This window comes from Rousettus aegyptiacus, unplaced genomic scaffold, assembly GCF_014176215.1.
Source record: "Rousettus aegyptiacus isolate mRouAeg1 unplaced genomic scaffold, mRouAeg1.p scaffold_m13_p_4, whole genome shotgun sequence".
Taxonomy (NCBI): Eukaryota; Metazoa; Chordata; class Mammalia; order Chiroptera; family Pteropodidae; genus Rousettus; species Rousettus aegyptiacus.
The window spans coordinates 71,622,098-71,639,520 of record NW_023416307.1 but is presented as its reverse complement, the minus strand read 5'-3'; the positions used below and the strand labels follow the sequence as shown (position 1 = coordinate 71,639,520).

General features: G+C 37.1%; 1 protein-coding gene and 1 non-coding gene across 2 annotated transcripts in view; one reads left to right on the top strand and one right to left on the bottom strand.

The window, feature by feature from the left end:
* Window positions 1-533: 533 nt before the first annotated feature.
* The window catches only part of LOC107505649 (translation initiation factor IF-2-like), a 67,242-nt gene continuing 50,352 nt past the window's right edge, over window positions 534-17,423 (bottom strand). Inside the window, 1 exon segment of the mRNA XM_036219661.1 lies at window positions 534-1,199. Within this exon segment, the coding sequence (XP_036075554.1) occupies window positions 1,178-1,199 (22 nt within the window). The 3' untranslated portion in view covers window positions 534-1,177.
* On the top strand, window positions 13,609-13,715 carry LOC118602314. The gene has a single exon (XR_004950662.1). It is a non-coding gene; the product is annotated as a U6 spliceosomal RNA (small nuclear RNA).

The following is a 17,423-nucleotide window of genomic DNA, read 5'->3' as shown; positions in this document are numbered from 1 at the left end:
TTTCTAAAATTTTAGAGTACACCATATTAACCATGTCAAATCAAGGAAGAGGCTAGAAAAATCAGCAAGATATGTATGAACTCCAAGTTCGATAGCATTCAAATTGATGTACTCTTTCTAATAACATCTAACGAGAATGCTAAGAGTCATAGCTTTTGACCTAGTAATTCCACTATTGAGAATTTATCTTAATGAATACAAGCTGTGTGTACATACCTTTGTAAACTAGTGACATCTGTAACAGCAAAACCCTGGAAATAACTCAGTTGTGCAACAGCTACACAATGGCTGATTGAACGATAACAAATTATATGAAAGAATTTGTGCAACTATTAACAACAAAAATACCTGACTGGAAAAAAGGGAATTTGTCTTAAGTACAAATAACCATAAAGTAATTTTGGCTAGATGGTCAATGCATGCATATATGTAACTGCAGAAATTATGTATAAATATAAATAACTTCAATACAAACATATACTTTTATTTTTAACAGTTTAATGAGATATAATTTACATAACATAAGACACTTGTTGGAAATGTACAGTTCAGTGGTTTTAAGTATATTTATAGAGTACTTATTTGTTTTTGTAACTGCTAAAACTTTTCCTTCCCTCCCAACCCCCGCAAGATGAGACATACAATCGATAGATCTGATTGCCTGGAACAAGGAAAGAGAAGTCACATTTTAATTTAAGAACTATTGGAAAACCGTTGCTGCTACACCCATGCAATGAATGTAAATTCTGCCTAATATCCAAATAAATGTCCAGGAAATCCAGAAAGATTTTTTTTAAATCCAGAGGCAGGGGCAGGCGGACTGCAGCAGCTGCTTCTGTGTGGTGTTAGGGTCCCAAGTTGGGCTGGGCAGCTGGAGTGGCGATGCGACAGCCACCGTGTCCACTCAGTATCCACAAGCCCACGCGCCCCTCCCGCGACAAGGAGAACTTCGTGTTCCGGCCTCGAATCATCAAGAGGGAGGAGAACGAGGTCCGCATGGTGGTCTGGCAGGTGGAGGACAGTGACTTCCAAGGGGTGTGGTGCTGACTTAGGTGGTTCACTGGATTGACGACCAAAAGCGGCTGGTGCTCATAACCGACCGGGGGCTGCTCATCTGCAAACAGGACTTCATCAGCCTCCAGTGCTGGATCGCCTTAAATGAGGTGGACAGCATCTCCTACAGAGAATTCCAGTTTTCCCTGAAATCACACAACAAGCGAGAAGGTTTAGGGATTCACATTCAATGGGACACGCATAAACGAATGGAATCCCTGGTCTGCCCACAAGCTCTAGGCCAAGTTCATCCAGCACCTGATGGCCAGTACTAATGAGTAGACCGTCTCTATGTGCCAACTGGAAAGCTTCAAAGCACTACTAATACAAGCTGTCAAAAAAAAGCCCAAAAGAGAGTTCTTTGACAAGACAAGCCAACGGCGTGCTGGTCTTAGCGCAACCCCTCTTCATTAAGACCTACATGGGTTGATGTTCTTCATTAACCATGAGGCTAAATCGGGCTATTCCGCGACCAGAGGCAAGATAGGTTTCCAGATGCTGCACTTGGAGAACCTCTGGACAAAGACAGGTGGACGTGGGGACTCAGACAGCAGGGTTGGAGTTGTTTACCTTAAGAGGTCTGAGAGTGAATAGAATAGTCAAACGAATTATATACTTCAGTTAAATATGGACAGCTGGTAATATGAGCTACAGACAAAAAACAAAATAAATCTAGGTGTCTCTGTGCGGGCTGCTACTCCATTTTTGGAACTTACGTCTTTGTGTTTCTCCTAGAGTGTCTCCATCTGGCTTCTCGGTTCTTCCCACCCTGCCCCCTAGCATGTTAATAAACATTGTGTGATTCCACTAGGGCATTCCTGCCTGTGTGGGCTGGTACATCCCAGCTGTGTGGGTTGGTACTCCCACGGAAGTATGTCATACCCAGTGCCTATAATCGCAATTAAGTTTACAGTTGGTGTCCAATTTTATATCTGCGACTTTAAATCATTTTTTAAAAGCTAAATGCAAAAGAAGCCAGTGGACTGGTGAACTAAGCAGAAGACAGTCTACCTTCTCAGCTTCTGAATAAACAGTTGCTTTTGTGTAAGTAAGTGATCAAAGTCACACTTTTTCTAAAATTAACCTATATTAATACTTATGGCTTCTTTCTTAGGCCCAAAAAGGTCTGCAGAAAATCATTTTAGGACAATTCATTAATTCGAGAAAGTTATTGTAATAGTTCTTTGCACACAGTTTTGACAACTAAATTTGTATCATCATATTCATATTTAAAAAGGAAATTGCTTTGTTTGGTTTTAAAGAATACAAAAAAAAAAAGATTAAAAAAAATCCAAATCCATTGCTGACAGTAAGAACCTCTTTATTTCCCAGCTCATATAAGGTTTTAAATCTGTACCAGCTGGTCCTAAAAAGTTTAAATCCACCATATCTAATCCTAAAAAGTTTAAATCCACCATATCTTATTCTTAAGAATAAATGTGGAATAATGGTAAACACAAAGCATTTAAGTTTAGACTTGGATTTGAATTCCTGTTGTTCTGCTATTTATTAACTACTCTGAGGCTCACTTGCCCCAATTAGTTCACCTGTAAAGTGTGGCTGATGGCACGTACTTTCAAGGCGGTAACCGACATAATGAAAGTAAAGCACTTAGCATGGTAGCTGGAATGTTGGTGAGGTTCATTTACTGGTATAGTTACTGTAATTAATAATCCTATCATATTAGCATAGACCCAAATATGTACAAGCCTTGCTTCTCAGACCACACCAGCTCTGAGAAAACCAATTAAGGGCATGAGTTACTCCTAAGGAATTATTACAGTGCCCCACTCATTTTCTAGGACCATTTTTGCACTACCACTCAGATCTTGCGTGATTTCAGAACTGAGGGGAGTCCCACCACTTCCCCTTTCTGCATGTGCATGAATGCACATCCATGGACCTGTCCTGCAACTAAGGCCCCACCACTAATCTTCCTCCAGTGTTGAAGACCTGCCCTACCACAGTACCATCATGAGCACATGGTTCTGCTTTTCCTCAACCATACTTTCTGGGAAATTCCAAAGGATATTCTTGTTCCTTGGGGAAATACCCACCCACACTAGCCTATGACTATAGGATCAAGTTAAACTTCTACTGCCTTAGCAGGAGTCCCATGAACCTGCTTGGTGGTAATTCCCATACTCATATCCATACCCATACATACTTATTTTAAATATATCCCAAACATTTTTGAGATGTTCCCAGAGTGCTGCCCAAAGTATTTTGGTTATAAATCTCTCCTGACAGTATTCTTGTGTGTGTGTGTGTGTGTGTGTGTGTGTGTGTGTGTGTGTGTCTTAGATATGGACTAAAACACATTTTTCCTTTTCTTAAGAGGGATGGCAAGGTTTTGGATATTGAGAGCCTGAGCTTCACTTTTTCCAGGAAAGAAGTTAAAGGCTTTGTTTTCTAAACCCTAGAATGGAGTTTAGTAGTGAGTTATTGGAAAAGGTCAGGGTTTAAAGAGAGTGGAGTGGCCTGGACTTCAGGGAAGAAAGTGATGGAAAAGAGCTCCTAAGTGAGGAGGCTGCCCGGTTCTCACTCAGGGAATACCCACACAGTCATGCACCAGTCTGTCTGTTCCTGACTGTGTTACAGAACAGAATGAGTTTGTTCGGCCGGCGCGAACAGAGCCAAGCACTAAACACCCAAAATTGCAGTGGAGAAAAAGTTGGCTATTTCATAAAAAGCTATTGCTCAAAATCCAAAACTCCCTGATCCAAGGTTTGGGGGCCAGTTTTTAAAGGTATAGGGGGAACAGAACCACGGTTTAATTTATGCTCTTAGGTTTTAAATTCACCAGTAAAGAGTGAATCTGGGAAAACCCAGGCACCCTACCCTCACCCTCAATAAAGCAGAACCCCAGGTTCATGCTCTCCCTCTCTATTGGCAACTTTTTGTGTGGCAATGGGCATGCTGTGTACCCTCCACGACTTGTGAGTAATAAACCTTGTCTTTCCCAAGTTCCCTGATGGTTCTCGCTGAGGTGTGTCTTGCAGTCATTAAGTACCTTAAGGGCTGGTTCAGCCACAACATTGGCTTTAGGGTGAGCAATGTCTGTCGAGGCTTGCCACAAGTAGTACTGGCCCGGGTGAGTTTCTCCAGGATACTCAGCAATAGTGTCACTATTATCAGGCTAAGACAGACCCAAAACATTCAGATGTCTTTTTCCTCTAGTTTGTATTAATGTTTTCTCTTTGTCTTTGGTTTTTAAAAATTTTCTATAATACACCTATAAGTTATTTTCTCTATGTTTAAATAACATAGGGTTTATGGATTCCTGAATTTGTGGCCTCATGGTTTGAAGAATTTGATCATTTTGATCTTCATATTTTGCCTCTGCTTCAACTTTCTCTTTTTTTTTTTGGTAGGATTTCAAGTACATATGTATTAACTATTTTTACCATTTCTCAGATACCTCTCTTATGCTTCTTTTTATAAATCTGCTTCTATTAACTTTTTAATTTTAGTTATATTTTTTCAATTCTATGATTATCATTGGAAAAATTTTCCAATTATATGCTGAGATTTTTCTATTTTTTCATCTGATTTCTGGAACCTAAAGCCCATGTGTAATAATTTTAATGTTTGGATTTCCAGTGAGGGTATTTCTATCAGCCACTTTTATTTTTGTTTTTGGTCCTGTGGACTCATCTTCTGGCATGCCTAGTAATTTTTGATTGGCAGCTAGACAATATATATAATAAATTGTGGAGCTATGTTAAGACTCTAGATAATAGTATCTTCCAGAAAGAATTCATTTGTGTTTGACAGTTAGGTGAGAGAAAGGTTAATTTTAATTCGATCAGAGATTTAGTTGGTTCGATGACAGTCTTTGTTATTTTTGAGAACATGTCTCACCCTGCTCGAGTTATAAGTTAACACTGGAGTGTTTGCCTGGGCCTCTCCTTCCTGATTGGCACTGTAAGACTGCTGAGAACTCTACTCAGCTTCTCAGCCTCTTGGCTTCTACTTGCAAACAGACAAATGCCCAAAGGGAGAAAATAGAGCCAAATTCGGCTCATTTCTCTATATTTTCATCCTGTTTTAGCTTACATTCCCTAGAAAAGAAATTCTGAGGTAAAAGTTAAATGCTAACTACTTACTGTAGGTATAACCTGAGATAATAAAAGTAAAGGAAAAAGGAGGAGAGGGGGGCATAAAAGAAGGAGACACAAAAACAAGTTAGTGTATTACTGAAGATGACTACCGCTTCATGAAGAGACATAGCTCACTGTGTAGAAACGCCCTGTCTTGGAATAGTCTATTAGAGGAAGGAAGGGAGAGGAATTTATACAATGGTTCCCTCTTGAGTTAAATTTTATTGGTCAAAATTTACTTTGTAATACATTAATCTCTATATTTTTCCATATTTTGCAACTGGCCTCTTCAGACCCACTGGGTTAGCAACATCCTACACCCTGCAGCATGTTACTTCATCCACCTCCGGAACTGGCAGAAATCAGATCCTTGACATGTACGGTGGGGCCTGGTGCCATAGCTGCAGCAGCTCATACTACATCAGGTACAACTGAGTTCATGCTGGAGAATAGCACTCATCTTGGGGGAAGCTGAGGCAGCCCACCAAATTTATTGATGAAACAGTGGTGAGCTCATGTCCATGGTAAGTTTGAGGATTTGGGAGACCTATAGAACCTAGAAGATTTAAGGAGTTTTCTAAATTTGTCCACTATACCTTTTCAAGAATCTTGGTGGCCTTACTGTTCCCTAATGTCTTCAAACTGATGGTTTTATATATTGTCCAGCGTTTCTAATTCTCAAGGGAAAGTTTGATCTACAACAAACCATTCTACATTGTTGGGAAAGAAAAAAAAGCACCGCTATCTTTTAAAGTTTTTATTACAGTAATGTAAAATGTTAACCCCATGTACCACATAGCTAAAAACTATTTGACATTAGTTCACAGTAAAATTAGTGGGACACCAAGGTGTCAGGTTCTCACCTACAAATATAAATCACCCCTCACCATTCTACTAACATCACAGATAAGTTTACTTATTATTTTCAATGTCTAGTTCCCCTTGATTTCCTCAGATTAATCACTGACTTCATTACTGATTTAATGGAATTTTTCATCCTGAGTAAAGCACTTATCATGGGTAGGGCCATATAAGAAGGGCACAAAATTTCCAATTGCATCACACCCAAAAGAGAGTTTTTACAACTGGTTTGTTACATGTCTACTATGTGTTTAATCCTGATTGCTGCCAAAACTCAACTCAGACTGATTATTATCTCTCTATCCATTTCCCGCTATAAATCTACCTCTGGTCTCACCTACATTATAGAATCCAACTCTGCAACATACTCTAAAAATTTCAGAATCTTCTCACCTGTGTTCCAAAACATTACTTACCTGTGTGAACCTTGAAGTTTTTAGCCTCTTCCAAGTTAGGCCAAAGATATTAGTTCCTAATGAGATCACCTTAAAATTTTTACCATTTTATCTGCTCTGTGTTTTTATGTCATATGAAACAGGAAGTGTCAATATAAGGAGCTCTATTAGAAGCTCTAAATAAGGATATTCCCTTCTACTTGCTACCTTCTCAGAGCACCTGAGATAACTCTCTTAATAAAGATCACCCTTTGGAGAATATTAACAGATTAATGCTTAATAAGATAGTTCCTGGAAATTCCAAGATGTTTCTCTAGCTTCCTCCAAAATAACAATAAGTTTACCGCAGAGATTTTAAGATAGTCACCTTCCTCTTAATCTGTCTTTTGTCCCCCCTCCCCCCACAGGTCATCATCCTCACCATTGTAATTTAAATGTGTGGCCAGTGGGAAATGATGACCATTCCAAAGGGAAGAGGACCATTCTTCAGTAAAAGGAATACACATGGCTGTAGTTTCCTGCTAGAACCTAATCTACAGCCATCTCAACATCAAAAATATTTTATCGCAAAATTGTGTATTGGGTAAAATACATGTATATGCAGTATGATCTTAATTATATTATATGTATGTCTATAAAACATATATGCACATATGAAGGTATACTAAAATATTAACTGATTATATCATAATCATGGAATTATGAGTGCAAGCTAATTTCTATGCACTTATTTGTATTTACATAATTTTATTTAACGAGCATGTCATTTTTTTCCAAATAAAACTCAAAAAAAAAAAACTGTTTCATCAGGTTTTGTGCTTTACTAGGTACTTAAGTGAGTTAATAAGCATGAAAGGTATAGAACAGGACCTGGCACAGTCTGTTTTTTCAAAAAAAAAAGTTATTATATTTACTGCACAGAAAATTAAATTTATGTTTTTGTGAATTGCAAATTTAAAATAACTGTATTTAAAAGCTTGCATCTGAAAGAATATAAGGATCGGCAAAGTAACCAAGTTATCTACTGAGGATGCCTGCCTTCTTTTTTTTAAATAATGTGTAATTGAAACAGAGAAAAAGAAAACTCATGCTAACTATTAGTCAGAGGAATAAGAGAGATTTGAAATCTCTCTTGAGCTGTGAATGCTGCCCCTGGTTGGCTAAGGTTATAATCTGTACAGAAAAGAATGAAAAAAATATCTGGGGAAGAAAAGGATGAGCAAAGGAGGAGTAGAAGAGGGAAAATAAAGCAGAAATGTAAAGGAGAGAAAAAAGTTGGGAGGGGGACATAAAGATAAAGTGAAAGTGACAATTGGAAGAGTGGCAGCTCCAAGGACCAATTAATGTTACTTATATGTGTTGGGCATTTGGGTAAATGTTTTTACAATAATTGTCTTATTTAATTTTTAGAACCCTCTGAAATTGGTATTTTATTGTCCTTATTTAACAGACAAGAAAAATAAAGTTCTCAGAAATTAAGTTCCTAAGGTCACATGTTGCTTCTCTTTAATGAGATATGTCCTGGAAAGCCCAGTTCTTTGAGCCTCAGATTGGCCTGATTTGTTTTCTTGAGGGTATGATGTCAGATCTTTCTAAATCATATAATAAATAAACAGAATATCTGTCTCTTGTGCAATGTCCTCTATATACTCATTATCATTTATCATCCCAAGAAGTGAGCTGGTTCAATAAGACTCCGAATAACATAATAAAGAAATGCCGGGGTCCAAAATTAATGGCATGTCCACATTTGCCAAATTAAAAATTATATCATTAACTTCAGATATTATATTTGCAAATTTATTACGTGTAAAATTTTACTGAAGTATAAAAATAAAATCACAGAGCACTTTTTGAAAAGCATAAAATTCAATAAAATGTTCGGCCTCAAGATCTTACTATTGTTAGCATAAATACCCAACATCTGTGTTACCCCTCAGTTAATAATAAAAAATTTCCCAGAAAAAGCTAAACAGGAAAAGTGGCTGCTGTGAAGTTTTATACTTTCCTCAATGTTTGGTTAAAATAGTGCTGGGACCACTGGCCGTCAACGGTATGTGTTACAGTTCCTGCTCCAGCTATGCAACCTGATGAGCTCCAGCTTCTAACTTCTCTGGGTCTTAGTTTTCAGATCCAAAAAATGAGGATTTGGGCATTATGTTTGCAAATATCTTATGACTGTATAGCTTATAAAAAATGAGGTAGGAGGAGCTCTTGTGATAGGAATTAGCTCATTAAGAACTTTAAAATAAATGATATTTTAAGGTTTCCAATACTTTGCTAGAAAAAATTTCACGTGTTAATTATGATTGTTGACTTTTACTTGGTGCCATAAATGACAAGATACACATTAATGATAGGTGATTACACCAAGCAAAAGAAAACAAAATAGCCATCCATTAATGCTAAATTAGTGAATGTTATTCATCTTTATTTTGTTGTAATATTTTTGTGTAAGATATGCCACAGACAATAGTTTAGTCAAAGGTGAGATAATCAGAAGATAGTTACATGCATTTTACTGATTCTCATGGTAGCAATCACTGTGGTGACACATACTTAAAATATTTTTGGAAGGCCAGAAAGGTGTGGCGGAAGAGAGGAAATAATTCCTCAGTAGCTCTTGGAAACCATCCTTCAATTAAGGTCAAATCACAGCAATAACTTACTATGTTAAGATTCAATTCCTTACTATTTGAAATAGTTTTTCCCAATTTAAAGATTTGAAAATTTTCAAAAGTGGAAAACTTGAGGAAAAAATTCAATTAAAATTAACTTTATTTTTCAAATCAGTTAGTATGCATTCAACTTCCAGAAACAGAATACACTAATGAAAGTGGCTTAAAAAATAAGGGTTCATTCCTTTATGTCCAAGAAGTCTGGAGGAAATGTTTCCAGATTTGTTTGAGCAGTTCAACAATTTCATCAGGTGCCAGGACTCTCCATCACCATCCTTAGTGCATGGGCTCCATACCCTCACGCTTGCAAGATGGCTCCCCCTGTTCCTAGCACCACATGTATGTTTCTTCCCACATGTCACTTCTTGTTAGAAAACTCTTTCCCAGATTTCTTATTTTCTACTGGCCAGAACTGAATACCCTTCTTGTGTCCCAGCTGAAAGGCATCTTCCAAAGCAGCACCTGCCACTTCTAGCCTGTGTCATAGAAGCCAAGCCCTACCAACAAGGAAAAGGGGTTTTGCAACCAATACACTCACTTCTACATGTTGGTCTATGTACTTCCTAATATTTCTTTCTTACAAGGTTTTATCTTCATTTTTGAATCATACTGCATAGGTACTTTTGTGACTTGCCTTTATACTTAATATTTTGCCATAAGCATTTCTTCCATTGAAATAGTCTTTGAAATTTTTATTTTAAATGATGACATAATATTTCATGTAAGTCAGATGGGTACTAGATATACTGGGGTGATCACTTTTTAGGTTATGTAAATGTCTAATCACCATGTCATATACCTGAAACTAATATATTGCATAACTGTATTTGAAAAATAAAAAATTATTTAAAAACTATTCCATGCAAAAAAAAAAAAACCACATCAAGTATACTTGTAATAAGCAGCATTCTTTTCACTTACTGAGTATGAAACTATATGCCAAAGGCTTTAGACAAGTATCTCTTAACCTTAGAACAATGCTGCAAGCTATTATCATTCTGATTATACAAATGAAGAAACTGAAACTCAGAGATGTTAAAACTTACTTGATATTCCTGCTGGTAAATTGCAGAACAGGATATTTGAGCCCATGCCATTCTGATTCTCAAACCAGCAAACAAAATGATATTTATTCAACATTGTTGGGGAGGAAAAAGAAATTTGAATCCAAATGAATGGGCCAACTCATAAATATAAATGAGCTAAGTTTATTATTGAGCAAAACCAACCAACCAAAACAAAACAAAAACCTGAATTCATACAGGTAGTCAGCAAATGGCTGCACAGCTATAACAGACATTCAGCTCTATTTATATGGAACTGAAGCCATAATTCATAACCTTACTTTTATCAAACCTTTACCAGTTATTCATTTTGCGTCAGTAGTTACATTGAGCTTACACTGACATCTGTTTTTCATAACTCTTGATCATAATTCTTGTTGTAGGTGGTTGCGTTAATCCTCGTTCTTCACAATTCTTTATCAGTACTTCCTACAGTTGCCCCGACCATGTATATAGCATATACAATGAGTCATATTATTCAACATTCCTCAGTAAGTTTAGCAAAAATAAAAAGCTTTCAATTTAGCATATAGCAAAATAAATTCCAGTAGCCAATAGAACTTCTGTGAACCATATGTATGTGTGTATGTTTATGTGTAGTACTTTCTACGATAGTCTTGGTCCATAGCCTCAGCCTCAAATAAGTGACAGTCTTTTTGTTCTGAATACATTAAGAAGGCCATACACTATCTACAGGTGTCAGCAGTTAAATGCAATGCACGAATAAAAAGAAAAATTAAGAGAAGGAGGAAAGCAAAGAAAGAAGAAAGAAACGCATACACGGGGCAAGAGAAGGGAAAAGTGGGCAGTGCTGTAATTATTGTCAGTTCTGCTGTGACAGAATAAATTTTAGAGCAAACTAAAAAACAGCACAGGGCACATGTTTTCAGCCAGTCAATAAGACTAGCAAAGACTGAGCCCAATTCAACTGCTGCCATTGATTGCATCATGTAGTTTACCTTCTCTGAAGACACAGCCTCCTTCTGTCTTCCTTCTGGAAACTTGGGCCCTGGATTACAACAAACTCCTTGTTTCAGTTTCACTTTGGGCCTTCTCTAACTTATTTTCCTACCCTCTTCCAGGACCTGCTTTAGAGCTTTGCCAAATACCACCTCCTTTCCTCAGCAATTGCTTCCCCTCCCCGCCATGCCATTCCTCCCAATGATGTGGGTGGTTCCAAGAGAAAAGTGACATAAACAGGTTTCCTCTGGACTCCACACAGCCAGGCCAAATGGGAAACGATGATGGCAGTTTTCACCGTAAGGCCAGACATTTATTGAAAAGTGCTGACATCTGGGAAACCAGTCCCTTAGAGAGCAAGGGACACTCACAGAGCCTCCCAACCACCCTGGTCTGCCTTCTGCCCTAGTTATCAGGGTTACTCTAGGGTCGGTGAACCAGAAAGTTCTCCTCAATCTGTTTGGCCAGACTAAGATAATTGGTTAGATTAGGTTTTGTGGTGGTTCTTTGCCCCACCCTGATACAGACCTCTGGGAGGGAGAAGGAAATTAATAAATTTGCTTTAATTTGACCTTTGTGACTAACATAAAAGAAGTGTCATTTTTACCTTTTATTTATTCTAGATTACCAATATCCTCACTTGGCACCTTGTTAATAATCCAATGTTATAAGTTTGGGATCTATTTGAGATAGGAGAAAGATGATGAGTAAATAAAGATGTGAAAAAATAAATCTTACTGGAATACACACACACACACAAACACACACACACGCGCACACACACACACACACACACACACACACACTTTGCAATTTTGGATAAATACAGATCTGGCTCCCACATGTCCTAACAGAATGACTTAGGACAATTTAGTTAACTTCTTCCAGCATTTCTCAATTTCTTTATCACTGAAATGAGGGTGATGATATATACCTCAGAGGAATGTTAAGAATTATGAGAAAAAATGTTTATCAGGCATAAGTCATAGTTATTGAATAGAAATATCAATTCCCTTTCCTCTTTCTGTAATCCATCAACCCAAAAGAATATAGATTTTTAAAAAAGTGTTTGAATCAATTAACAAATACATTTAAATATGAAAACATTATCATGACCCTCAAAGAGTTTATCATTTAGTTGGGGATATAACTCTAAATCACAAGGAAAAATAAGAGAACAATACAAGTTCACAATTTAAGTAATCGATTATATAATGTGTGATTCTGGTTATTGAATTATAATTGTTAAAAAATAAATAAAAATGGACTAGAGGTTTCTGTCAGGTAGGCCTTCTCTTTTCTAGACTCTTCTAGTATTCTGCAGAGTAAGAAATAAGTCTGGGTTGACTTAATTACATAAAAATATTAATTTACATAAAAATATTAATTTATATTTTTCTACATAAAAATAGACTAATATACTTGATGACATTTTTAGGGATGTTCTAAACACAGGCCTACTAATCCTCTGAATAATAAACACTAGCCCAAACTTTCAAAAACAAACCAAAAAAAGAATCCTCTTAAGAGTTCATGTTAGAATTAACCTCTCCTTTCAACTTTCTTATAAATCCCTAAAATTTTGCTCCCACTTTATGCCTATCATGGTGATTATAAAAGTATACAGGCAAAACTACCCCAAATAATCATTCAGTAAAACAATCCATCAAAAATTTATGAAATAAGTAAGAATTTCCAAACTCTCTCTTACTTCCTCAGCAAAGAAACAGATTACCAAATACCAAGAAAAATAAAAACATGCAAATTCCCCTTTGGAACTCCTCCTGGGATCAAATCTCTATGGGGAAAAAATACAAAACTTTCATATTTATCTCTTACCTTTAAAGCAGTTAATAAAAAACTTTCAAATTTTTAAAGTATTTACATATGACTCATGAGTTATGTTCCTTCTTTACTAATACAAATCCAGGATGTTATGATGTTATTTACCATCTCTGTAGAAACTATTCTTCCAATAGTTTCACTAACCAATTATTTGGAATATACTAAGGAATTATCATGCTTTTCCTCCTAAGAATCAGGCAATGTAATAGGTTTGGCAGAAAGACAAAATGTATCAACTGAATAAAAACCAAATGAGTTCAGTCAAAATTAGAGGAGAATAAGAAAACATACATATACTCTGCCTACTGTGTGGCAAGCACTGCTCAAAACAGTTTATAATGAACTCATTTAATCCTCACAACAGTCCTATGGGATAGGTATAAATGTCCCCATTTTGTAGATAAGAAAAGTTGGGTAAGAGAGATGAAGTCACTTACCTATGGTCACAGAGCTAATAAAACAGGATCCAAACAAATTAAATGAGTGTTCCCAAACCAAAATTTCATGAGCACTAGTGAATTTTGAGCAAACGTTATAGAATCTTTAGCTAGTATAATTAAATAATAGAGTATTCTGTTAAGCCAGAAACTCCTTTAAATGTCAGTACATTGCTGTAAATCTCTCTTTAAAATAAATTAGTCTAGTGCTCATGCTCACTTAGACAGCACATCTACTAAAATTGGACTGATACAGAGAAGATTAGCATTGGCCCAGAGCAAGGGTGACATGCAAATTCGTGAAGCGTTCCATATTTTTGTCTATGTACTCAAGCAATAAAGCAATTGTTTAACTAGAACTTACTCTTCTTATAAATGTTATATGTATCTTCAAAATCACTGTTCAAGGACTAAAGATATAGAACACATTTGGCTAAATTCTTTACTGGGAATTTGGTTTCATAAATAAATCCTAACTATTAGCTTTATTTGTGATTGGCCTCTTTCTCCTCAAGCTTGAAGGAAACAACAACAAAAAATCAGATTAATCAAGATTTTCAAAGTGAATAATACATCTTGCATATAAATTCTCTCTCTCTCTCTCTCTCTCTCTCTCTCTCTCTCTCTCTCTCTCTCTCTCTCTCTCTCTCATCTACTTGCCCACCTACCTACCTGAGAGACTTAGAAGTAGGTCTACACTCTACCTAAGCCTGAACTGGAAATAAGGCAGACTTGACGAAACATTCAGACTTCTCTTTTCAAAGAGATGATAAACAGAAGTCCCTAGCCAGCAAATTGTGTATGAGTGATTTAATTAAAGTGATGTGGTTTCTCCCAGAATGTTATGGGTAGCCCTGGCAATGAGAAATTATCTAGAACACTGGTGCAAACACTCTCCAGAGGGGTCTACCAGACAACCCATTTGGATGCAAGTAGACAATACTAGGACATAATTCTCTTATGAGAATGAGTATATGTATGTGTATGTAATTTTAGTTTAAAATAAAATATAAAAAATAAAAATTCATGTTGACACTTGTCCCTGTGATTGTCTACCAATCATTTGTCACATATGGTATGAAAGAGGGCCTAAGAGGTGAGTGGAAAGTATACAATGTTGAGGGGTTGACAGTGGCACCCTTTCTCAATGGTTTGCTATATATTTCAGACCATACGTGCCTAGTGAATTTACATATTCTAGTTCTGATTTCAACTTAACTAACCCTCACAAAATGAATGGGTAACTAAAAACCAATTGAAGATGGCAACTAATTGAAGATGTTAATTATGCATGCACAAGTAATAAGAAAACTGCAGAACTGACATTCCTATTCCTAGTATAAGCTCTTGTCAGACACATTACAAACTATCAAGAATATTATTGAATTATCAATTTATGTGCATTATCATTATGATGTATGGTTAATATACAAAATAAAATAGACTACTATTTTTATATTTCATTTTCATTTCACTTTATTGATAGGTTGCATAAGTGTCCACAAATTGTATCTCTGTGTGCATATACTTTTACAATTTGACTTTGCAGTTATTCCCATGAAGAGGTAAAGCACATTCTTCTATCCCTTGAATCTGGACTTGACCATGTAGGCAAGGTTAATAGAAATAATTACACAGAGACTTGAAAGGTTATTGTACTTTGGGGCTTGCTCCTTTGCAGCCACTGCCATGTAAATAAGCCTGTTAACCGACTGGATGATATGTGGCCAGCTAACTGCCAGATATGTGATGAGGCCACTGATTCCTAGGTGACCAGGAAAATATAAGACCATCTGAGACCAACAGAAGAAACTTGCAGACAAGTTATTCAAAATGCCAACCCTCAGGATCAGAAGCTGTTAAATAAATGATTGTCCTTTTAAGCAACTAAGTTTTGGAGTGGTTGGTTACAGAGTAAAAACTAACTGATACAGAAATTAGTGCCTAGAAGTAGGGTGCTTTTGTAATAAAAACCTAAAACATGTGGCCTTGGGTCTCTGAATTGGGCAGAGAACCCAATTCAGAACTCAGTAACAAAACATTAAGAACCCAGTAGCAAAAACTTAAAAAGTATAAGCAAAATATTAGAGGTCACTGGGGGGAGGGGGGTGAAGAAATTGCTATTGCAGGCCAGAAAAATTGAAACATGTATCATGTGGCTGAAAACAATTGGCAAGTTGGTTGCCCACAGTAATTTGGATTAAAAATTTGTATATTTCTAATGAATTTATGGATCTTGCAAGATGATTTCCTGACAAAATATTGAAAGTGTGAATTGGTTTCATTTAGTTGCTTAAGAAGAAAGAAAAGAGCTGAAGAAAGAATTTAGAGGACATATACAGACAATAAAACTGCTGCTCATCACTAATACCTTTAGCCAGTAAAAATCTTTCAAGTGAAAGAAGACCGAGGTTAAATATCATATCAAGGTATGGCTATTAAAATTTTATTAAGGCATTTGAAAGAATTAAGATGTATCTAGTAAACTTTCTCAAAAGGAAGAAGGTCTAAGAACTTCAAAGATGTTATCCCACAACAGCCTGATCATTCTGTCTCAAAAGAATTGTGGGTGTAGACTCAAGTTATATCCACAAGAAAACTGAGGCAGGATAGTTAGCATAGGGACATTTCCTCTCCCCTCCAGGGTGCGGCTCTGGAATTTCTCCTTTGTCCTTTAATCAGTCCTCTCCCTGTTTTTGATTTCCAGTGTGAGACTCTCATGAGAAACAAGCCAAGACCAGGAAACAGGATGGGTGGCCTTGGGACATCCCCTCTCCCAGGATAAGGCTCTGGAGTCCTTTGTTCCTTTTCGGCTTATCATAATATCATTACATCATTGCCTGCATTGCAAGTACCACATCTCTGCCCCACCACCTCCAACCTCCACCCCCAACCACCCCTCAAGAAAACAAAAGCCCATAATCCAGCTCTGGGCGACTTGCTTTCTAAGTTTACAGTACTTTTCTCTTTTACTCAAAAAACAAACAAAAATCCCGGCTTTCCTACTTGCTGTTTGTAGTGTTTTTGAATTCTTTCTTGGGACATAAGAAAAACCTGTCACCAGGGCTCCAGGTCGGGATCCTTCTTTGATCTCCCGCCCCATCAAACTCTCTGGCATCAAAACCACAAAGTTTTAAAGAGTTGTGAAATCACCACATACTTGGATCAAGCAAATTGAGATTGCTCAAATTACAAAATCACCTCTGGAACCCTTACCTTTTACCTGTAGGAAGCAATCAGAGAAAACTATTTAGCTGTAAATATGGGTCCCTCCTGTGGAATGTGGAAAAGGTACAACCTCAGAAGATAGAGCCAAGAGCTCAGAAAGTGGAGCTAAGAGCCTTGGAGAACAATGGAGCAAGGAGATAAAACTAGACCTAATCAAGAAATAGATCCTACCCCCAGAATGAGGAGACGGGCCACAGATTTCCAAATGGATTTTAGAATTGTTACAGACCAGTATCTGCTATGTATTTCACATTCTTCCCCTTTCTGATGGCAGCATCTACTGTAATGATCCTGTCCCTGCCTCATCGTTGTGTTTTTTGGATGTATTGGGAGAAGATAATTAGTGTTTTTCAGTTCATAGGTCTCTAGAACAAGAGCCCAGCTGAGGAGCTTCAACTGATTTTTTTAAAAAAATCTTTCTAACAGCCTTTGTTTTCGAAAAATAACTGATCTGATTTAGATCACAAGATCCCACAGTCATAACCAGGTGAGATTTTGGGTGTCTTTCATGTGGAAGTGTGACTACAGGGGTGATGTAAAATCCCGAGTCGCCCCAGCGGCATGGGGGAGGAGGAGGATGGTGGCGTCTGTTGTCCTTCGGTTCTTTCCTGCCAGTGCAGCAAAGAATTACAGGTTGCCGAGATGAAAAAGTAAGATTTATTTAAAGTACATTTTAGAAGGAGTTGGCAGTACTTAGGAAGGCTGCAGCCCTGTGGAATTTGGGAGGTGAAGAGATAAGATAGAGCATGACCCAAGGGAGGAGGAGCAGGTTTTCAGTAAGGTCATTTTGATCAACACC